The 25,587-nt window shown below is 25.3% G+C and overlaps 1 protein-coding gene across 1 annotated transcript; it reads right to left on the bottom strand.

Annotated features, from left to right (window-relative positions):
- Positions 1–8,479: 8,479 nt before the first annotated feature.
- LOC112598389 (27 kDa hemolymph protein-like) lies at positions 8,480–16,953 on the bottom strand. Its single transcript, XM_025344823.1, has 6 exons — positions 16,217–16,953; positions 15,880–16,103; positions 9,428–9,549; positions 9,211–9,365; positions 8,916–9,066; positions 8,480–8,852 (listed from the first exon to the last, which is right to left on the bottom strand). Exons 1-6 carry the CDS (start codon positions 16,254–16,256, stop codon positions 8,618–8,620), a joined length of 927 nt encoding a protein of 308 aa, XP_025200608.1. The 5' UTR covers positions 16,257–16,953; the 3' UTR covers positions 8,480–8,617.
- Between the last annotated feature and the right edge of the window lie 8,634 nt (positions 16,954–25,587).

Here is a 25,587-nt window from a genome sequence, read left to right as displayed (position 1 = left end):
ACTAATTTCGGTTTTTATGGGCAATCGCTTAATGTGGGCAAACAGGGCTGGTCCCAACGTGCCCATCCGATTAGACAAAGTTAATTTACCCTTCTTCGCCTGCTATGGGATCCAACGGCCATGACGGTACAATACTCGGCGATATCAGAGTCACGAGAGTAGACGAAGCGCAGTTACCCGTGCGACCTTTGCTTGTAAACAGCCTGTGGGGTCACGCTGTCGTCGCAGACTCAGCTTCGTTTCTTTTTGTCACGCCTAACTACCTGTAAGTCCTTACGATCGCGTTAATTCATCATTATCCTGATCAGTTTCTTGTGTTGTGCGATCGTACTCATATACCTACCGCGTTATGGGCCGTCTTGCGTCCCGAGTTATATAGGTACCTACATATATTGTATTTCGCGGTTTCAGCATTACGTAAAACTTAGGTATATAATATATCATATATCGCAGTCTTCGCATTACGTAAATCTTATATTGTCTCGCATTGTCGTCACGATAGTTATCCTATTAACATATATTGTATTGCTGCGATTTCCGCGTTGTAACGGTCAGTTTTGAGTGTTTTGGGTACCGTTGATTATCAATGTTAATATTATTTTAATTTTATTACGTGAATTGTTGTGTTAATGCGTACGTGAAAACAGCTGACCAATAGTGACCACCAATTCATCACCGACATCATCTTGAATTTATTGAGATGGGGTCGCGTAACTATTATCTTTATATTATAATATACGATACAATAGTGTACCGTAGTCATGATTATTATAATTATTACCGTGCTTGTCAGTATTATTATTATTATTATTATTATTATCACGACGCTATATTTCATATCTTATATCATCTGTATTTCTACTTACTATATAAAATTGTAACGGGTTTTCTACGACCGCGCTAACCAAGAAAACTACTAAATCGATTTGGTCGTATCTGACAGTCTGCTGAAGATTTTAATACCACTTTTGTTAATAAAAATAAGTGTCAAGTTCTTGAAAAATTAAAAAAACAATAATAATAACTCTTTGAAATAAGTATGTGTATTGGTTTCTACGTTAACGGTATGTAATTTTTTTCACGCCGCATATAGATATACAATTTACTGACTTTATCAAACTAAATTTATGCCTGTGACATTTGCGTGATCATAAGAAACACATTAAAATTGTTGTCACCACATCGCTCAATTTTTATTTTTTTATTTTTTCGGAAGAACGAGAGAGAGGTATTAGATTTTTATATTTCTATTTTGTGACGACAATATTCAACATTTTTCCATTTTCTTTTTTCACAAGGTTATACCAAATACTCTTACGAGTGATCTATTATTCACATTTTAATTTTATTTATCATTACAGTTATAACTCTGTCGTAAATAAACACTTGCCAAAATTATAAACTACAAATTAATATAATAGTATTAACTAATGATCTTTATTTTAATAGGAAATAGAACAAAAAACGTTATATATTCAGAAGTTTTTTAAAATTCTTTTTCAACAAAAAATTTATTAGCATTTTTTTTTTTTTTTTTTGTATCTATATTCATTTATAATAAAAATATATTTATCATTAACACCGCTAGATACATTTCAATACATTTTCATTAACCATTTCCTTTCACCAAGATAATTCTCATTTATTAAGTTATAACTTGTTTTATAACTATAATTTCATGATGTGGTCATTGAGGCCTACCTCTCGGCGCTCAAGTCGCAAAAGCCTCGTGACTAAACAAAAACTGTCAATTTTTTGGTCATCACATAATTTTATTGCCATCAAATCTTCCATGAAACATTGGACGTCATTTTCGTTTAAAAATGGCAATCCAAAAATATACTTTAGATATCTACTTTTCTCAAAATCAAACTTGTATTACCTTAGACAGACCTAACTTTTGAATTGTCCTTTTTAATGTAGTTATTCATAAAAAACCTAAAATCACTAAGTTGATTTTATAGAAAAGTCAGTTTAATTAAATATTGGATCTGAAGAAAAAACCAGCCCAATTTACACTTGTGTAATTAATTTTGTTTTCTAGGCCTCTGTTCCCGAAAAAAAAAAATTGTGGCACCGTTACCGATCCTACGATGATTGGCGGTTTTCGGCAACGACTCGCGGGTTATGCAGGACACAGGAGCGGAGTGGGTTAGTGGGTTACCCAAATATATATATATATTAAATAATAATAATAATAATTTTAATTATAATATTTATAATAACCAAATATAGGGCGCCCCGGGGGTAATTATTAAAGACTATAATATATTAACAATAATAATGCGATTAATAATGAATAATAATAATAATATATGCAATTATATAATAATTTATAACATACAAAAAAACTGTTATACAAAAAATAATAACACAAAAAACGACCTGATTTAGCCACGACTTTTCCGATGACACGTTGTTTCACCAAAACACACGGCAGCAGGGATTGCACGTGGAAAGCCTGCAAAGCCCAAATGATTGCAATCTTGTTTGTGCAGTAAGGATTTCAGTGACCATACGGCACGCAAAAAACGGTGGGCGGGCGGCAACGTGTCGGGCCCAACCGTTGGTAAAAGACAAAAGTTGTCGGACACCGGTCTGGTTGGCGGCATAGCGAACGAACTGTCGCGGGACACCGGAGGGGGAACTTGCTGGCCGCTATTATCTCCGCCACACCGTGATATCCAAAATACATATATATGTATTATATATTGGACATGGCACTGTCAAGCCGTGCTCGAACAAAATTGAAAATAAGTTTTAACCTGTAAATTGTAATAAAGTTAAATGCAGATATTATTGTGTAATTTTTTTCAATGTGAGTTAGGGCTTGGAACTTAATGCACTTAAAAAATACTAAATATACATACATTTATAAGCTTATAAAAGTGAAAATATGTTATAAAATAAATGCACTTGTTTTCACAATTAATTAAAATAATGTACATTATATTACTGTATATTAACCACTTCTTTGAAATTAATATTTTATAAATACCTTTTCCTATAATAATTGACTTTTAAGTGTTCTGTTTTGTATATCTTTTAAATTAATGGCCTCCAAATTTTAATGTATTATTATTATTTTACAATGTAGATACATGTATTATATTCCCTGTTGCCTACGCATTTAAAATGTTTTCCTGAATATTCAATAGGAACAGCATTACAAATAAGTCACGATTTAGAATCATCAACCTTTGGATACATTTTTTTTTCAAAATGATCAGAACATAAGTACCATTTTTTTTAATTCTATCGAATTCAATGCTTATATAGAATTTAATGGATCGATTGTTTAATTTTCAAGTATTTTTTTCAAAACTTCAAATATAACTTATTCAACTTGGTCAAGACTATCACCAGCTATAAAATAAGTAATTATATCTTATCTATGCAGACTCAATCAAAACACATAAAATTAGTACGGACTCAATTAATTATCACCGTGAATAATTAGGTTTAGAATTTAGATACCCTACTCAGTAGGTATCCAGTTACTGGGCGCCCAATAGTAATATTTTAGGGGGGGGGTCAAAATAAAAAAATTTTCAAATGTAAGATAATAAAGATTTAATGTTATTTTTCATATATAAATGTATACACTATACATGCATGTTATATTTGTATTTGTACATATATATATATAGTGTATTAATAATAATTGCCATACGAATAAATAAAAAATAAATAAATAATAATTTTAATAAGTATATAAAAAAATAGAAATTAAATAATATAATTAAGTATATTATTCGGTATCAGTAAATAAGAAATGTAAATTTCTTCGTTTTATTCCAAACATATTAATGACATCCTGAATGAAAATATCCTAGTTTGCGTTAGGTTAAAATATTTGTAGTACCTATATTGTGATCTTTATAGATTTACCACAAATTACCTACGATAAATAATTTTACGTATAGGTTATACGGACTACAGAATACGACCTATCTATGATGTTAATATACGATAACAATGAGTATATTTTTATATTTATTTCATATCTTAAAAGTGATTTCAACAAATAATTTGCCTCGGTAATAAGGTAATATTGTGGTAATATTTTTTTCCAGGGGGGGCAAGTGCCCTGTCTTGCCCCCCCCCCACAATGAGCGCCCATGATCCAGTATCCCTATTTATTGTCCAGTATTTAGGTAGGTAGGTAGGTAGGTACATACTTTTATGTAAATGTCTTTGTACATAAAACGTATGTTTGTAGTTGGTCAATAAAATCATGGTTACAGTATTTTACGATACAAAACTCAACATGCTTAAGCTATTTATAAAGCATGACAATATTTTTCATTGTATAATATTATAGTTGTTTACAAATAAATATAAATGAATCATGGGTATACTGCATTATTTAAACTATACTGATGTCTTGTACTTAATATACCAGAAATAAATAATTATGTTATTGTTTCTCTATATTTATTGATCTCCATGAAATGTTATTGAAATAGCGGAATTACGCGAAGCGGAAAAAAAGCATTTCCATTTCACGAAATGGATATAAATTTAGTTCATTTCGTGAAACGTACAATTACGCAATATGGATGCGACATACACATTGTTTAAGAGTGTCATATTTCTGTTTCTAATATGTATAATAATATTATATATGAAATTAAAATATTACGTACCTAAGTATAATAATTGAAATTGTATTCCTGCTTTTTGTAATTATGTATCAGACGATAAGCTGATTTTAATTTTTAAATAACCTTGTCAAGTTATGTAATATCATTGTAAATTCATACGGTATATCTATTACTCATACTATAGTGGTTAATGACATTAATGTTATTGAATTATTCGTGAAAAAAATCTTCGTACAAAAATATTGTTAAATCAATAATTAAATACAAAAGTAAAATTAATGTTTATTAATCGATTTATCATTGTTTTGGTAAACAATAAACATTCCAACGATTTTATCGTGGTCCGTGAGACGTGGTTGGACGATAGGAATATTATATATTATATAATAGGAATTTTTGTAGAATTTAATTAGAAATATTAAAAATAAAAGTATAAAAGCGAAAATAACTGTGATAACTCCGTGATATGTATCACATGTATAAAATATAAATACCTTTTAGTTTCTATACATAGATGCGTACGGCGGAAACGCACAATGAGCTTATTCTTTTATTTTCTTTCGAAAAATTTGCGATTTTTAGAATGATTTAAATTCACTTATAACTACAACTATGCATATATATATATATGATTATGTTATTATTGTTCGTCACTCGCAATGCATGATTTGAATGTTATAATATAAATTAATTATTGTATTAATTATCGTTTGTCACGCAGTCCGTCGTATCACTTTATTAGAACAGAACTAAATGCTCATTATCGACGTATATACGTATTTATCGCTGACACACTAAATTAATTTCAACATAGGTAAATTTTTCGTCCGTGTCGATATTTAGCCCGTAGATGTATCGTAGATATACGTCATACGTCAGTAGCATATTTTGGGTGATCTTTTGCGGGTGTCCAAAATATCCTTTCTTAATGAGTCAGTGAATTCAAAAAATATTCCTGTGTATTTCAGATTAATTGTAAACTTAATTAAAAAATATATCTCGAAACGTATCGTCGGATCTATTAATATAATGGGCTATTTATTATTTTTAAATCCGGGGGTGTCCAAACATGGAAAACACTTCCTCAAAATACGCCACTATCGTAGGGGCGTATTTCGGTTTATATTTCTTTGGTCATAACATAATAGGTATACGTGTCAATGTGTCACTCCAACGATAGCGTTTCTCCCTCTTGTATATAACACATACTTAAGGCTCTAATTAGTAAAAAATGTATTATTGTTTGTTTTTAACATTAGTTAAGCTCGAATAGTCAAACGATTTAGAAACACACACACACACACACACACATATATATATATATATATAATAATATACTCGTAATACTCGCAGTAAATGTGTGAATTATGTTATTGATCGTACAACAATTGTGGACGTGTAATATTCATATATTAAATTATTGTTAGGATTCACCTACGGTGGGTGTACCGTGCCTCTTGACATTTTATTTTTAGAAACCAGATGTGTTAATTGTATTATAAAATACATTCACTGTCAATTTTAGTTTTTGTTTAGTACGTGGAACATTTTTTCACTTCTTACGATGTGCAATGTTTACATTCAGGCGTCTCTGCCTATTTTTTATCATCACATTTTTTTTTTTTTATATTTTACACAATTTCGATATTAATAAATAATAATATAACAGATATACAGCTATTTTTATACTTTTTCTCACAGTCATCCAACTGATATCTGTTCATATAACAATGCTTAATTCATACATTTAATTATATTAAATAACTTGTTTTTTTTTTTTTATTTTACCGAAAATAGAACGCGATCACCCGATTTTTTCACCGATATTACTCAAAGTTAAAAATTAATTTTCGCTTCTCAAAAGACTTTTATCTCTAAGGCTTGCGCCTATTGGTCTCCAAACTTCTTTTTTTTTTAATCAATCTTATAACACCCAATTGAAAATTAATATCGATTATTGATATTATTATTTGTATTGATAAAATGATTTTATCCATGTTAGTAAATTAATATTAATATTATATCTAAATTTAATTATAATTCAATAAATTGTTTTAATAAATACAAAATACTTAATTTTCTAATACTTTTTCAGTACTTAAAAAGAATTAGGAACTTACTCACTACCACTTCTTAGCACTGAGAAAATTGATATGACTATAACTTTCTAATTTTTGCATCTTCACTGAATACATAATTTATTATCCAAAAGAAAATATATTTTTTCATTGACAAAAATTAAGGTGTAAGTAGTGCAGGATAGATTATAGTGCACCAAAAATTTAGGAATACCACATTCACAACATTTTTCTTAACTGATAGAATAACTTGTAGTCATACTTTAAATTTAGTTAAACGGCATAAGTCTCATTAATGTTTAATTACAATTATTTACTTAAGCCCGAACACCGGACTGTGAGAAATAGGATTTTAAATATATTATACAGTTATACACAGATGTAAGTATTTGAAATAAAATAAGCCCAATTGATTTTTTTATTGTTTTAATTTTTGTTTGTATAGCATGTCCAATAAGTTGAAATACTATTTTATAATTTATCCAAGTTAAATAATAATACTATGTATTAAGTACTTTTTAAGTAATTAAATTAATCAAAAATAAAAACATAATATGCTTGTCAAAATTCTTTGTCATCATTGTAAAGACCAATGTTGTAATAAAAACAAGGTTCTTTTAGGCTTTAGTGATTCAATAATTTATTTTTATTGATCAATTAACCATACAAAGCATTTTAAATTTCAAAAGGATGTTGTACCAGCATGAGTTATCTTCATTTTACTAATGCATAACATACAAAACTTTAAATTCAAAATAATTTATTTTCCACAGTTATTTTTTAATATTAGAATGAATTGACTTATTACTAAATTTAAAAGTAAGAATATTATGTACTGTTCGTGGGTTTTCTGTTATTTCAATAATAAAAAAAGTTATGAACATCTTAAAATACTCATAACAGTTAAATAGATTATTTTGTATGTAAAATTTGTTATATTACACACTTATAAAATAGAAACAATACATGTCAGTAAGTCATCTTAAGACTTTGAGACTGTGTTGTAATAACTATATATAAATATATTTGAGATTAATAATTTGTAATAAATTACATTTAACAATAATATTGATTGTATCACATAACTTAATTTAACTCATAAAGTATTTAATAGGAATATTTTGAATATATTATATACTTTGGTTGGTAATAAAACAGTATATCATATATGTAATACTAAACAGTAAATATATATATATATATATATATATATTTTATTTTGTGGTTATACATATAAAATAAATAGTAAACATAAAAAACATTAATTACAATAAAAAAATTCTTATACACACCTATATAGTGTGTATAAAATAAGTTATACTTTTATCCTATACACCAAAACTTATTGACCATAAATAATTATACAAACACTTTGAGATTAAAGTAGTAGGCCATTACAACCACTTAACCTAACCTAAATAATTAAGAACAACTAATTCTTGATTATGAAAACTAAATATTGTTACTACGAAATAATTTAACATTGTTTTCATTAAAAAAAAATATATTATTTTATATTGACGTAATTACATTTTATTTAATATTTTCCGATACTATTTTAATATGTAAAAAATATTGATTGACAACTAAAAACCATACATTATATAACAATACAATTTGAACATTTTTAAATAATATATATTATGTTTGGAAAAAAATATATTAGCTAAACAAAAATGTTAACTATTTAAATTGATTTGTACAAGTTAACTATTCCTAAAAAATATGTAAAAAAAGGGCCCGAGTATTTTTCAATAATTGATTATCATTTTTTATTAACTAAAAACTCAAAAATAAAAATATTACTGTCTAATATTTATATATAATAAATTAATTTATTTTAGTTCAATATAGGTCTCAATATATATCAAGGATTTTGATTCTAAGCCTTACTTAAAATTTTAATGTTATTTTGTAAGTATTGCCAACATACTAATAGAATCCAATTCGACTTAACAGGACTGTTAAGGTACATAATGCTGTAATAGAGATCGTTGCATGTAACGAAACACCTGAAGATTTTTTACGTGTTTGAGCACTCTGAAACTTTGAGCATGGAGTTGATCGACGTACAAACTCGAACAATGACTCAATAATGTTAGCGGGTGTTGGTTCTCCACATTTTTCTAACTCAGCAATTACACACACTTGTAGCTCACTCATACTCCTATGAAATAAAAATACCATTAGCTTATAATTAATCACAAATTATATTAATCAAGATACATACTTGCATTGATCTTCTTCAAATTTGAATGCTGGTAAGCTAGACAAGCTTGGTTCACCATTAGGCATATACTTACTGAATGATGTATTAAGACAGTGTTGTATAGCTTCCTTTTTATCCATTAAACAATCTGGACCACCCTCTGAATAAAATACTAAATTAAAAGTATAAAACAGTTTATTATTTTAATTAAAATAACTACTATTTAGTCATGAATTTATGAAATAATTCATGTAATTCATTAAAAAATAAATACAAGTTTTTAAAAAAACATATTATATTGATAACTATAACTTACATGCTATACGATCACCCTCATCATGGCATACAAATGATAATAAAGCTTCCGTGACACTCTGAAGAATTTTTTTGCTATCTTTTTCACCTTCATCCAAGCAAACGTCTATAGTAGATGTGAAGTTTAAAACACAATCCTTAAAATCTGGTGACTTTCTAAAATATAAATAATAACTTATAAATTTGTATTCACTTTCAGTTTATTTTGTTTTACTCACCTGCAGTATTTTTTAAATACCATATCAAGATCACCTTTAGGTTTAGCATCATTAATTTCTTTTTTTATTTCTGCGATATCAACTAAAGATTTTACACAAACTTCAAAATCTTTCTTTGCCTCCTAAAAACAAAAATTAAATTATTTAAAGTATAAATTTTTAAATATGAACCGTTAAAACAATTTAATAATTATAAGTAAATAATTGAATAAAAACATAAAAAAAATATATTTAAATAAGTAAATGTTTATAGAATTATTATTATTATTTCATGATAGATATTTAATAAAAATTAAATTTTTGATTAAACACACAAGGATAATAAGTCAATTTGTTGTATATTACATTGTAATTACATATTTTTATACATACATATAATAGTTAAATAATTATTTTGTATAATTTCTTATCAAATTTAAATGATAATTTCAATATCTATAAACTAATAATAATACTTTATTTAAGAAAAAGATTTATTGTTCACTTAAAAAGTTACAAGTAAATATTTTTAAGAATAAGCATAAAAAAATATAAAATATCATAAAATTATATTAATATATTTAAAATAATTACTGAATATTTTATAGATTTGTTGTAATTCAAAAGTTATAACTTATAAGTTAAAATTTAATTCAGACAAAATTTTATAATTAATTAAAATATTGAAATTTCTTTATTCTTTGGGACAATTTGTGATTGATGATAAATAATATAAAGCAAGAAAGGAATGATATTTACAGTGAAATTCATAAAAAAAAATTATTACATTTTTGAGTAGTTGAAAACTTAAGAACCCAGAGTTTCATGCTTTTATGCAATCATAACAACATACAGGTTATATTTATCAATAGATATAAATTATATTATACGGAATTTAAATTTTTTATAAATAAGATTTTTTATAGCTTAATCTATTTTTACCAAAAAATGTAAAAAAAAAAATATCAAAAATAATGAATAGCTTTTTAAACTAAATTAGGATATTTTTTAAATACATATTCACAGCTTAATTTGATTTATTAAATATTATACTTTGTGATTGTACTATAAATAAGTTAAAATTCTAGTTAAAATATAATAAAATCCAAGATTCAATTTTAATTAATTCGTTTTAAATTAAATATATTTAAAAATGTGATAAACATTTATTATTAAACTTTGGACATAACAGAATTAATTTAAAAAATTTGAATATATAAATATCTAATTATTATATAAACATGCATTATATATTATTAAAATATTGTTGTAACACTGACAATAGTTCCTTATATTTAATGGGTTAAACATGTTTACTTTATATAATACACTCATGGGAATATTTCAATAAAATGTTGTTTTCTAATATTCTGTATAAAATAAATACATATTTTATAAGTAACATATACATATCTACATCAACTGATTAAATAATATATATTAAACAATATTTAATAAATGCTACATTTATACTTTTTATTAATCATATTGTTGACATTTACATTTTCAATGTTATTTTAGTATCAGAAAAATTAACATAAAGCATAATATATTACGTACATATATTTTTAATATTAAAAAAAAAAAATCATGAAATATTCTTCAAATATAATAATGTGGCATTGATAATAGTAATATAAAATTGTATGTTTAATTTATTTATCCAGTCCAATTAGGAGAATTGAAGGTCTTTAATCAAATTTAATATAAAATACATATTGCTCTTTAACTCTATATCATAAAAGACAAGTATAACCTCTACTCTATATGTTTATCATTTGGTTATTTGTATTTATAAACTATAAATAATTTTAATAAAACTAAGAAATATGCTTATGTTTTTTTTAAAAATAAATTATATATCTATTATTGTAAACTATAAATTATAATGTTGCACATAGTTATGACAAACATTTTATTTAATTGCATAATACAAAATTACATTAACACAGAAAACTTAAGGAAGTTTAAATATAATTGATCAATTGCATTAAAATATGTGTACAATACTTGAGCAATTAAACAAAATGTTATTAACATATTAAATATAGCAATGTACTTTGAACTTAGTAACTAGATTGTATACAAATAATTTAAGTAGCAATATATATATATATATATATGCTCATTATAGTTATAGGGTATTTTATAATATATGAGTTTTAACCAAATTCATAAAGTTTATTACATTACTTCATTAAAATCTATATACAATGCATTTCAAAAAAATGCTTACTTATTTTATTAAAACTATAAAATACTCCTTTGTTATAGGTTCTTATTAATATAAAAGTATGTTTAAATAACCTAGCACATAGTTATATAAAACAGCATTTTAAAGTTAATAAAATCAAATCTATATATTATATTAAGTTTTCATTAAGGAGTTGAAATTTTCTAAATACAATCTTAAATAATATATAAATATAAAATTCACAAAAAAAATAAGTATTCACGAATAACATTCGATGAATATCTTACTTAAACCCCACTATAAACGAAAAAGAATTTCAACAGAAAACACTTGCTCCATAATCTAATATCCAAATAATTTACTTATGCAGTACATCAAGCTAACATTTTAAATACTCTTTAAATTCATATTGATAAATGATATCCAAATATAGTATTCTGCAAAATAATTTGTTATAAAAAATTTCAATATTTCAGTTCAAACCCTTTCGTCTAAACATTAGACTCTTATTATACTTAAAACCTATCCATTCTGATCTTAATTTGCAAATTATGGAAAACAAAATTGTCCATCTATATGTTGTTTCACATTCCTAAAATATTAAAATCTATTTGTAGGTATTATTAGCCTTTGAAACTAAAAATACTCTGTAGGCTCAAAAATCAAAATTAATGATGCCATAACTTATTACAGTAAAATTCCACTGATAAAAAAATTGTTAAAGACAAACAATAACAAAATATGCTTATTGCATAAAAAAAATTATGTTAATCATAATATAAGTAAAAAAAAATTGTGTAGTGCCTACATGGTTTTATTTTTCCCGCTATTTATGAATTAAAACTGAAGAATTTATTTACTATTCAAAGACCTAAATTGGTATATTAACAGAAACATTATGTATAAGAAAGGGTTAGGTACCTATTAATAAATACATTACTTGCTAAGCTGTGTACTTTACAACTATGATTAAATATAATACAAAATATGTCTTGAAGCTATAAGGAATGAAATTGCATAAAAGTATACTCAAGTACTTGACTATTGTGTTTAAAATCTATTCCTACAATAATAAGTACTTTTGTTAACAGCATGATCAGTGATAACTATGTTAAGAGTCTACACTGGCACACAATTTATATGTTTTCATGTTGTAAGAGTGAAGGCCACAAATAATAATTTGAGTAAAAATTATTAAAAATCATCAAGGTTATTACAGAATGTATTAACTATCTTTATATGTAGGTATAAGTGTATAACATAACATGTCATTTTAGATTCTGAGCAAAGCAATGAATATATTGGTTTTAAAATAGATTAAAAATAATGATTTTAGTTATTTTGTTGTAATTCAAAATTATTAGTAAAAAGAATTTATCAGCTAAATACTACCAAATATTTTTCTGTTTCCAGTGAAATTTTTAAAATATTGGGCTAATTTTAAGCTATTTATATTTATACCATTTACAGTATCTAAGTTGGTGTTAACTTATGACTAATACATTATTAGCTACTTAGATAAATACAATAGTACTTATATGATATTATAATAAAATTAATAAATAATATAGGACTTCAATATTTAAAGTAAAAATTTATCCAACCTATTATATTACTTAGAGTAATATAAATAAATTATAAAATATATTTAGAAGTAAATCCAGACATACCAACCATACCGTCAATGAATAGATTTTTTTATGTAATGATTTGTAGTTATCTTCTTAATAACAAAGTATACAAGAAAACACCTTCTATACCTACATAAAAGCGATTTATACAATTTTTTTTTTTGTTTATATTATCTTGTATACAGTAAGAATTTACCTAATAGTACCTACAACAATAGATATAATTTAAGGGAAAAGGAAATAGTTGAACTAGTTAGAGAAAATTAAATATAAAATAAATTATAGGTACATTCAGATTCCAGGTATAATACTTCACGCATTACAAAAAATAAGATGTTACATTTATATCTGATTTATATTTAAATAGCAAAATTTTTAACTTTGAATTCAGAATTACTAAATACTCAAGATTAATTACATTAATTACAAGAGGTAACATTGAAACAGCTGTAAATTAATGTTTTTGTAATTTTTTTTAAATACATTCTGAATAAATAATCTAAATGTTGATGATACAGAATATGTCATTCGTAATTATTTTTCAAAATAAATTATGTTGTTTGACTTTTAGTTTAAATGGGATCAATACTGTAGGTCACAATCCATTAAATACAAAATGCAATTATACTATATCCTAACAGACAAATAAATAATTTACTGTTAAACACTACTTACATAGGTACCAATACCTTAATAAAATTTTTTTTTTTCTGCATTAACTTAACATAAGTTCTATTGAGGATTTATAATTAAATTGTAAGTAATAGGGGATATAGATTTTATTAAACCACGATTTTAAATAAGTGCATTATCATGGTAAATATAATATGTATATTATATTAACAATGCATTTACACACTTAGAGCATTATGAAAGCGTAATTTAACTTAATTGGATACTTATAAATAATTTAAATTAAATATCTTATTTAATATTTAATGGTTATAAATATTTTAATTTTTGAAACTATATATTATAGATATAATGGTAATTAATATTTTGGTGCGATCTATGACTGAAATAAAATAAACAAATCAAGTATACTTTTTTAGATTAATTTAAATTAAGGTTTATTATTATTTTGGTAAGTTTTAAGAGTATAAGTCAATCTAATTGTACAAAGTAAATTGTATTTAATTAATATTCAATAAAATAATTATTATTTTTCTTGATTTTTGGTATTATTATAAGAACTAACTAACCAAATAATAAAAAATGTGTATACAGAAAAAAATAAATTAGGTATAACATTTTAATATTTATAGATAACCTTAAATATCTTAAAGAATATCTATGATTAAAATATTTTAATATAGGTGATAATTTACTAATAAATTCATTCTAATTTATAGTTAAACACTAGTGCAATTGTTTTAAATAAACATATTTTAGATTCTGAACAATGAATATATTGATTTAGGTTTTTTCTATTTTTTTTTTTGTTTGTTGAGTCAATTATCACCATTTGGTGAAATTATTGAATTTAAGAAATTCTAAGAAAATGTATAAGTACATTTTTTTTATTTAGACATTTTAAGTTCAAATTTGGATAAAATTAGATACCTATTTAAACAAAAAATTATGATTTTAGTTATTTTGTTAGAACTCAAAAATATTATTAGTGAGGACTTGAAACTTTTGTAAAGGTATATTTTTATATTTTAAAATTTAATGTTTTTAGTAAAGATTAATTCAACTTGCTTATATTACTAATATTACAAAAAAAAAACCACAGGTACCTAATAGCAATATAAATATATCATAAAACATTGTAGTATATATCTAGTAATTAGTTTATAAGCTGACAAACATACGTTGTTCAGAATTGTTTATGAAATGCGATAATTTATCATAGAATACAAATTTAACTCATACATAAGTGATTTACCCAATAATGATTGACAAGATGTACTAAACCCCTACTGTACAGCAAAACAATAACCTACTTTCTCCCTTTTTAATTTTAAAAATATATTTAATATTAACAAACTAAATATAATAGTAATATTCAAAAATACATAATTTAAAAAAATTAAGTACCTACCTAACTACTTAACTATTAAGTCTTGTCAAATCAAATTTTTTTTATACGTTTTTAAAATATTTAGGTTAGAGTTTTTTTTTTTAAATTTACATAGGTACATATATTATAAGCAATAAGTTAAAAGGTCATTGCACCGTGGGGTCTAGATACATTTAACTTTATTGCATTTAAAAAAAAAAAATAAGAATAAATTTAAATAAGAAAAAATAATAATAAAGGTTTATAAATTAAATTAAGAATCTTTTATTGAGACACATTAAATCATTAATGCAGGTACCTATATAGATTATAGGGGTTATCAACTTTTAAATATTATAAACTACTGTAAGCGAGATAGTCTAGTTTATAGAATTTACAATCTTTACAAAATGAATAAATAAAAAACTATTTACTAGAATAAAACATAATTTTAATAGTTTTATAATGAATGTTGAATATTTTTGATGATAATTAACACTCAGCAAAATATACTAATACCAAACACACAACTCAACTCATTTAGGTACCTATTTCTACATTTCCAATAACTAGATAGATGTTTTAATGTTTCTTTTAAAAAATAGATTGAATTAAAAATGAAAAATAAAAATATTAAATGGCTTACCACAGTCATTTCATAAGAGTCATTGGATTGGCTATTTTTTAAACATTTTTCTTTCAACACTCTTTCGCCTTCGTCTAAGGCCGGTATAGACTCATTAAACTGATCCAAATTGGGTAATCCAGGTACAAGCGAGTCAAACTTCTTTTTCACAGTGTCTTGTAAATCGTTCAAATCTGTTTCTCCTTCAATTCCACTGACACCCCAGTTAACATTGTTGCCAATAACTAAAACACACAAATGTATGGGGTATAATACAACAGAATTATTGGAAAGCGAGTTGGTACAATATAGTATTATATGACAGTATGGCACAAAGACGCAAATTCATAACACTCACCCAGACAGACTAGCAGCGCAGGCAAGGCGAATTTATTCATGTTTTGTTCAGTGGTGATTAACTTGATAAGATAAATAGTAAAAAATTGTGCTTATTTTAAAGATTGACGACGATCGCAGTGATACACTCGCATAATACAACGAAGAATCGGACTAAGCAAAAAAAAAAAGAAACAATGTCACGATTATGAAATGCGAAAGCGGACGTAAACGCAACGACCGACAGAGATTATAACAAGACGTTTGTGCAGGTACTGACGACTGACGAATGTTCGGCCGTTCAGCGTTGTGCCGTTGTTCGCGACTGCCACGACCGACGGAAGCTAGCAGAGGGAAAGGACACGGTCGGCAACCATAGTCGAATGGAAAGCTACGGGGAAAAAATATGTTTAATATAATAGGTATGTAATGTGTACACGAAACTGCATTATTATTATTATTCCAACAATATTCACAAGGTGAACCGGAAATCGCCGCCGTCGATAATAAACCGATTCGTGTGCGTCAAAAAGGTTTCTAAAAGTGGGGGATACGGACGCCGACCGTGTGGTAATGTTCTTTAATAAATGCTATTAAATTGGAGGAAAGGAGAAATATGTTATTACAAGTGTTTCGCGGACCGCAGACGTAATCCTTAATTATTGTTATTGATTATTGTTGTTATTACTTAACATTATTCGTAATTCGATTTTTTCTCATCGTGTTTTAAATACGATTAGCTTAGCATTACGATAAAGCTTGTGATAAAGTTAGGACTTTACTCGTACACCATAATATATCAAAGTATCAGACATTATACTTTACCATGACAACAATATTGACTTACAACGATTAAAAAATATAAAAATGACTGATAACTCCAACAAGTGATAAGATAAGAAACGTCTGATTTGTACAACACTGGTCTAAATCAGCGGTTTTCAACCGCCAATCCACAATAAAAAAGAAACAGGTCCGTGTTGTATTAGTAAAAATGATGGTATACTTATTTTTATTTTTTTTTTTGTAATTAATACACCGGTATTGTTATATTTTATATTTTACATTTAAATATGTTTTTAACTTTTTAGTAAATTTAATACACTAATCTGTAGGCAAAACTAAAAAAATAAAGCATTACTTTTTTATTTTTTGAACCAAAACCTAAAGTGGTCAGTAATTCTACTTAAAAGCCATCTAGGTGGTCCGTGACAACAAAAAGGTTGAGAACCACTGGTCTAAATGATATAATATGAATAAATTAAAATATATTATATTTTCAATTAACACATATTTATAATATTATCGATGAAATATATTCCTGGTTCATCGTTCATCACTAAACGTTATTCTTTGTCCGTTAATTGGTATTTGGTGACCATTTGAGTTGAGTATTTATAGTGAAATACGACGTGTGTATTAGTACTTAGGATTTGGGAATGAGTTATGACTCATGAGCATATGATTTTAAGTGAGTCAGTGAATTTCCTGATGTCCTGTTCAGATAGTGCACCAAGTACTCAGTAGCGTAATATTTGGCTGCACATGAATTGTGTTTCAATATATGAATATCGATAAGAAGGTACACGAATTGGGCGAATGTAAGTTCCTACACGAGAGTAGCAGGTAAAAAAAATACACACGTTAGTTCCTACACGGCGGAAAAAGGTACGTATGTAAGTTCCTACACGGTAAAAACCAGGTACCTATGTTAGTTCCTACATGGCGGAAAAAAGGTGTAAATATGTATATTCGATGTATATACGAATAAATACATATATGATGATAATACAATATAATAAAAATCGTATAATGCATTTTAATTTTAAAAATTGAATATAATATAATATAAAAAGTAAAAAATATAATAAAAATGAAAACTTATATTTTATGAGGTTTATTTCTATAACTTAATAATTTAACATAATCGTATTTATTTATTTTGCTTATTCTATAATCTGAAATTTTTTCATTTATAAAATCTTCTTTTTCGGCGTATTTTTTACTGATTTTTGGTTTTGGGTTATTAATTGTAGTTCTTATTTTTATATACGTATTTACTTGAAAGAGTTTGAGAATTTCAATAATTTTAAAAATATTTGGATGTTGGTGATAAAAATTAGAGTTAAAATCTGAATGAAAACTTTCACAAGCGTTTGTCGTATGGACTCTATCAGAACATTGCCGCGCCCACATTTTCGGAGGAAAGATTGATTCATTTGATATATAATTGTCTACCAAATAATCACAAAATTCGGTTATAGTTGCATTTTCAGGTTTGTCTGCCATAAAATATTCTGTAAAACATTCTGCCACTTCCTCTGGATTGAGAAAAGGAAGTCCAAAAATATGTACTAACCATTTTCCTACATCGTCATTTGCAGAATTAAATTGTGGTGCGTAACCTAAATTTTGAATTTTGCGGTACCAAGCTTGGCCCAAATGAAAACGACATCCAAACACCTCTGTTTCCGGAAAAATTTCAAAAACTGCTTGATGCATTGCTATTTCAAAATCTAAAATAATTTTTTTAGGTATTACTCCAGCTATTTTTATTGTTTTTAATAATGCAATGTAAGTCTTTTTTTCTTTATTTGGCAATAAACAAAACATTAACGGAATGTACACTCCATTTTTAATGCCATGAATCGTGTATAGTTGCGTATAATATTTATCACTATAGTTAAAAGTACCATCCATATATAAAACATCTAATTCTTTTAACAAATCTATATTTGTTTTACATGAAAAAATAACTATTTCATTTAGCGCGTCATTTTTATATAAAAATAACTCACCTCTATTTGTTTTTATGTCTAATAAACTTAATATTTCGTGAACTTCTTTTCTTGATGTTGGCAGTTTGGGGAAACAATGCATTCTTGCATTATGAATATTCCTTGCTATGAGTTTTAAGTCGGGTGCAATCAAATCTCCTTCATTAACATAATTTGATACTTCTTTTCGTATTATTTTTGACGGTTTTTCAACTATAGAGTCTACAGCTTTTTTTTTGCAAGCATTGCTTATTTGTTGCCGATTTAAAGTGCTATCACTTGCATGGCGGTGATCAAAACACGATTTATCTGTATTAATTAATTGGGCATTTTGACCCAAAGTATAAACTTTTGCACTACACTTATTTATTACACAACGCCACGTAATTTCATTTTTTTTAGATGTATGATGCTTAAAAAATTTAAAATTATTCAAAACTAGTAGTTGTTTGCCTTTTTCACTCAACATGAATGATACATTCTCGCTCATTGTGAATTTGTATAACTGTATATGATTAGTATAAACGGATATGTACGGACACTCAGATGTTTCGAACAATACTAACAAAACTTTTAAGAGAAATAACTAGATGTACATTTTACTGTGTATAGTTATAAGACTTATAACTAATTTTAAGATTATCAAATCAAAATCAAGTTCTGTATCATTTTTATCGATGATGAAAAGTCATAAATATTTTGTATGTCAAAAATATAGATAATAAGATATTTTATCTTTTTCCTTACGTCGAGTCGGTATAGGGGAAAATATTATCAGCTTGTAGCTTGTCGTATTTTCCAGTGATTTCGTATATACATTTATAAGTATTATTTATAAGTATATTTGAATGTAGTTACCTATATTAAATAGCTATACCAGCGTATAAAGTTTCAATAACAAATCTAATTATTATAATATGCTTATTTGTGAAAATGTGTTATGCGATTTGTATTATATAATATATAATCATCATATATTTATTCGTATATACATATTTACACATATATACACATATAGGTACACTTACATATGTACCTTTTTCCGCCGTGTAGGAACTAACATAGGTACCTGGTTTTTACCCTGTAGGAACTTACATATGCCCGTGTAGGAACTAACATATGTAATTGTTTACCTGCTACTCTCGTGTAGGAACTTACTATTCCCCCACGAATTGCGCCCGGCTTTATCTAAATGATTACACGAGTTGTATCCGGTTTTATTCATACGACTATTTTATGATTATATTTTTTCCCAGTTCTATTTCAAATGGTAAGGTAACTTTTAAACAGATTATACTTATAGTTTGTATACGGAAAAGAAAATTATGTTTTTACGTCATATAATTCTTTAATACTAATTTAATTTACATATTTACTTCTAATTGCAAAAAACCATATTTTTTAACCTACCAATAGTTAATATGTTATTTGACAGACCTAAGTCTTTAGGAAAATTATGTTTTTACTTTTGGATTCTACTCGTGTACTCGATAAATATCATTGGGACGCAATTCGATGCACCGAATTATTTGGTTGTGCGTGTGGGAAAAATGTTATTCTTGTATATTTTACCTATTAGTCTTCCACCCTCCTCCTCCAAAAAAAAAAATTATTCATTTCCTAAGAACCTTTTAATGCAACCATTATATTATGTATAATTTAAATACTTACATGGATAAATGTATCTATGAAAACTTGAAACAAATAATTACATAATATTTAAATATTGACATACCTACAATTGATTTATCATAGGGCGAAGAGTACCTAATACATTATATTTACCACGTTGCTGATGTGTCGTCGCTTCGCAATAATAATATTCAACCACTCAGTGATTTATATTTGTACCATATATCATAGTCCAAACGACCAAACAGTATAATAATTTAATTACTTAAATGTGCAATAGTGTTTATTACGTAGTAATATTATCATAGTTATGAACAGTTAGCATATTATAGAGAATTCAGGTATTTGTAATATTTCTTTGTTTAAAATATACTATAAATTATAATAGTAGTAAACAAAAATGGCATGCCACTCTGTTAGTTTTTAGTAGTCAACTATTGGAGAGGAGGTTGATAAATTTGAGAAAAAATTATACGTGTGTCAAAAATGCTTGATTCTAAAAGAAAAAAAGTAGACAGTACCTATGTAACTATATACCAATTCTAACGTAACAGTTGTAAGGCCTGCACGTCAATAACTAGAATAACGGAAAAGAAGTTCAAAAATAAATTTGAAGAAAAATCTGTGGATCAGTACTTGCTGCAACTACAGGAAGTTAGCGGAGAAAGTTAACAGTGCTACTGAAGTTGGTAGATATGATACCGTTAATTAGCTTTATCGCAAGTCAAAGGATTCATTATGACTGAAAATCGTATCAAATTGTAAATTTCGTACTAAAACTCTATTATATATTTTTAAATACGCGCAATAATCCATAAGTTATTCGTGTTTTTATTGTTTTTTTATTTTTGTTGCTGTTGTCATTGATTAGGTATTTACTATTTAATTGATATAATATTTGTCTTTGATGTCACCACAGCGTGGAGTAATATTATTATCTGAAAATTCAAAATAGGTACCTGATATTATGACCATGGTATATGATGCTAACTCAAGGTCGAGATAGCCATAAGACAGGATAAAGTATACTAAGGTTAACTACATATAAATAATTTTACTAATTCAATAAAGCAAACAAGTACCTAACAACTATTAACGTTTAACGACGGTAGACATGATATTACTTAAATATTTGTAGATAACAGGTATAATTATTATTATGTATAAAAAAATACATATTATTGTACTGTGTATTAACACAGTTATTATAGAGAGGTAATTAAGGATACTAACTGCTAAGTATTTTTAGGTACTACCTATAGGTCAATTTTAGTAACTCCTAAGATCCTTGCTTAAAATATTAAAAATATATTTTGTTTTATAAATAATCATCATTATGAATAGACAATGTTGTAACAACTTAATAATAAAAATATTTGAAAGTTGCAGGAAATCATGCTACAAAAATAAAAAAATATTGAAATATGAAGTAGTATGTTCAATGATAAGTGAATACCTATACACAATATTATAATAATGCATCGATAAATATCAAATATGATTTACTATTTATAAATAAATAATTTTTTAATTGCCTATTTACTATTACACGTTATCTATTTTTTTGAAATAATAAACAAATTTATTGTAGGTATATTAAAATGGTTTTATAATTCTATGAGAATTGTTCGTTTATAACGTTGAGTAGGTAACTATATGATTATCATATTAAGTACCACTTTTTTTTTTCAAATTCAAATTGGTTAATTGAATATAGATTATAATTATTAGGCTTGGGTAGTCTAAGCTCTATATAACATACAAATAGGTATGAAATAATACATAAGAAAATATTCACTAAAGCCTTTTATTTAATGAAACTATTTTTATTTGTAATCAATTTAATTATTTTAGTATCTAGATACATTTTTTATTTTAAAAATAACAAGGAATGTACATAATAAAATGTAAGTATTGTAATAGCTGACGAATGCAAACCATAATAATATTTCTATAATGACTGATGAGTGTGACGCATTTGACCATATATCATCTAAACGAATGAATTTGAATAATATAAATCGAAAAATAAGCGAATTGTTAGGTAGGTAGTAAGAAGCGTGCCATACATATAAAAAACGATATTATAATGATAAATTTAAGATCATATTATAAAATCTTTTTATATACATATACTTTTTCTTAAGCTATCTCAAAAAAAAAAATCGCGACAATTTGTTATATCTAAGACTTGAATAATATTCAAGTCTAAATTATATAATTATAATTACATATTATGTAATAATTATTTTCTACATTTAATAAAATCTTTAACGTAAATTGGTTTTAAGGTAATTATAGACATAAAATGTGATAAACATTTTTAGGCTCGTATAAAAAAGCTTGAATATGAAGTAAATTATGATATATTTTATTTTATTTAAACATCAAGAATAATAATTTAAGTAATTTTGTCGAAATTTAACTAATTGAAGTATATTTGTAGGGATTTGAAATGTTTACGTATATCCTTAAATTTTACTATACGCAATATTTTCGAAATATTTAGATTAATTTTAAGCTATTTATTATTTAAACCGTATAACTAACAGTAATATAACATAACAGTAATATAACATAACAGTATATATAACATAAATATGAAATAAACTTAAATCTTAATTGTATAGGCTGACAGATCTTCGTTTTACGTAAGGGGCATTCAAGTACAAATTATGCTTAAATTTTGTTAATGATTTTTTTTTTTTTTTTTATAACTATTTTGTCGGATTATATATTTTCTATGCGCTTACATAAATATGCATTATATAAGACGTTAGATTTTTAAAGAGAAATTGTTATTTCCGTGTATATTTTATATCCTAGTTTTTTAGTCTTCATGCACATTATGTACCTTGTCCGCATGTAACTAGTAGGACAACAAAATTTTCAAGGGTAAATTAATATTACTGTTTAGTGTTTCGTACATGTCAGGGTGCCGTCTAGTAAATCGACCTATATGATTATAATTATAATAAAATTATGGTGGCCACTGCTGTGCGTCCGACTGACTACATATAGTATAGTATACATTTATGTAGTACATAAATAATATAATTTGTTCCTCTGGCTTGATGGTGTTCCTTAATTGTTGTATACCATCATGTTCTATGACCCGTTTAAAATTTGATATTGTTTTTTATAATTTGCTTTTTATTTTAGACATTTTTGTTCAACATGCATTGACACTATTGTAACTATTTAACCTAATTCATAATAATATTGTTTATTAATTATTAAGTACATACTAATATTTAAAAATCGGAAAACTTGATAGTTGGGCTATATAAATGATTTTGTATCTCATAGTAGTTGAGTAAGTCACTGAAATCGATGTATTAAATTTGAATCAAATATAATAATGATAAATTATTGTAGATAGGTATACACGAAAAAAATTCTTAGTGGATGCAGCACACTTAATCTAAGAATCTTAAAATCTACAGGGGATAATATAAGTAAGCAAATTCTTGCTGAAATAACTGAAATATAAATTAAATATTAGTTTAATATAATGAATATTGATATTATAAAATAAATATGTACTAGACTGGTACCTTTGAAAAAATAAGTTACTTCACTCACGATTAAATTTCATATGTTCATACTTATTGCGATTTATATACTTAGTATTCATACAGAAACTATTTTAACAAAAACAATTCTTTACGTGCACATAAATATTTATGTAAGTGGTAATATTTTTGTTATGTTAATTGGTTAATATTTATAATGATTTTATTAATTTACAATTAAATGTATAATATTTTTGACTATTTGAGAGATATCGACCAATTTTCGACTATACTTAACAATCGTTGATAAGATTGTTATGAAATAAATTTTAAATTATTATGAAATAAAAAATAATTAAATATATCTTTCGTTTAAATATTAAATTTTGTCCAAATTCAAACTTCAAATATCTATAAAAAAAATGTTGCAAATTTACTATGATATGTATTGTTTATGAATTATGAACTATAAACCATTAAAATTTTTAATTTGATTTTTAGTTAAAAATAATAACTTTCAGTTTTTTGCAATTTTAATGATCTTGTCAAAATGTAATGTTTAAATAATTACTGAAAAAAATAGTGGATGTTTATTTTTAGCGTTTTTAAATACCTGTAAAGAAAACTAATTTGGGTCAAGCTTTTCACTGATAAACATCTAACATAAGTTAAGAAAGCCTAAATATTTCAAGTATATAAATAGCACAATTTAATATTAATATAAATATTTGGCAAACATTTTAAGTCTCTACTCTCTAGTGTCTACTACTATTTATTGTTGGATAATACAAGGAAAATGTAAACTGATTTTATCAAGAATTGTTTTTATGTAAAATTGTTACGTAATTTTTTTCTCAATAATTTTGTAAAGCAAGAAAAATTATTTTAATTACTGGTTAAATCAAATTTGAAAATAAAAAACACCTTTAAAGTCGAGCATTTTTATTGTGATAAAAGATTATATACATTATTGTGAAATCAACAAATAACCAACTACCAAAATTAAATTTTTTTTGTTTAGTAATATTTTACTATAATTCATCAATTACATATTATAGGTTCTATAGAAAATGTATTTTTATATTAAATAAATATAGATTCAAACTTACATGGACATAATTATAACATTAAATAGGTTAATTTTATTTAAGGAACTTAAATTATTATATTTGTATAAATAAACATAATTAATTAATTTATAATTTATAATATTATATATAAATAAATATACTATACAATTATAGAAGTATAAACGAATAAATATAAATTTGTAGTATTTTATTTGATGGCAATAAAGTTTATTCTTAATTTTTATTACTATTTGTCAGTACTTCAAATACAAAAAATAGATATATTAATTTAATGCTTAATTTTATTATGAAAAGCAGTACGTAGATATTATAATGATATTATAGGTACTCCGTCTAAATAAATTCAATAAAAAATAGAATAATGAGTATACGATCAGA

Source organism: Melanaphis sacchari, unplaced genomic scaffold (genome assembly GCF_002803265.2).
Source record: "Melanaphis sacchari strain LSU unplaced genomic scaffold, SCAv2.0 Contig487_pilon_pilon, whole genome shotgun sequence".
NCBI classification, from domain to species: domain Eukaryota; kingdom Metazoa; phylum Arthropoda; class Insecta; order Hemiptera; family Aphididae; genus Melanaphis; species Melanaphis sacchari.
Note: the sequence above shows the minus strand (reverse complement) of the source record. Positions and strands in the feature narration are given on the sequence as shown.

Excerpts from the sequence above, each read along its gene's own strand:
- LOC112598389 (XM_025344823.1), bottom strand. The coding sequence starts at position 16,256 with ATGAATAAATTCGCCTTGCCTGCGCTGCTAGTCTGTCTGG. Across the intron at positions 16,104-16,216 it reads TGCGCTGCTAGTCTGTCTGG|TTATTGGCAACAATGTTAAC; the intron begins GTGAGTGTTATG and ends TGTGTGTTTTAG. Across the intron at positions 8,853-8,915 it reads TTTGAAGAAGATCAATGCAA|GAGTATGAGTGAGCTACAAG; the intron begins GTATGTATCTTG and ends TTTATTTCATAG.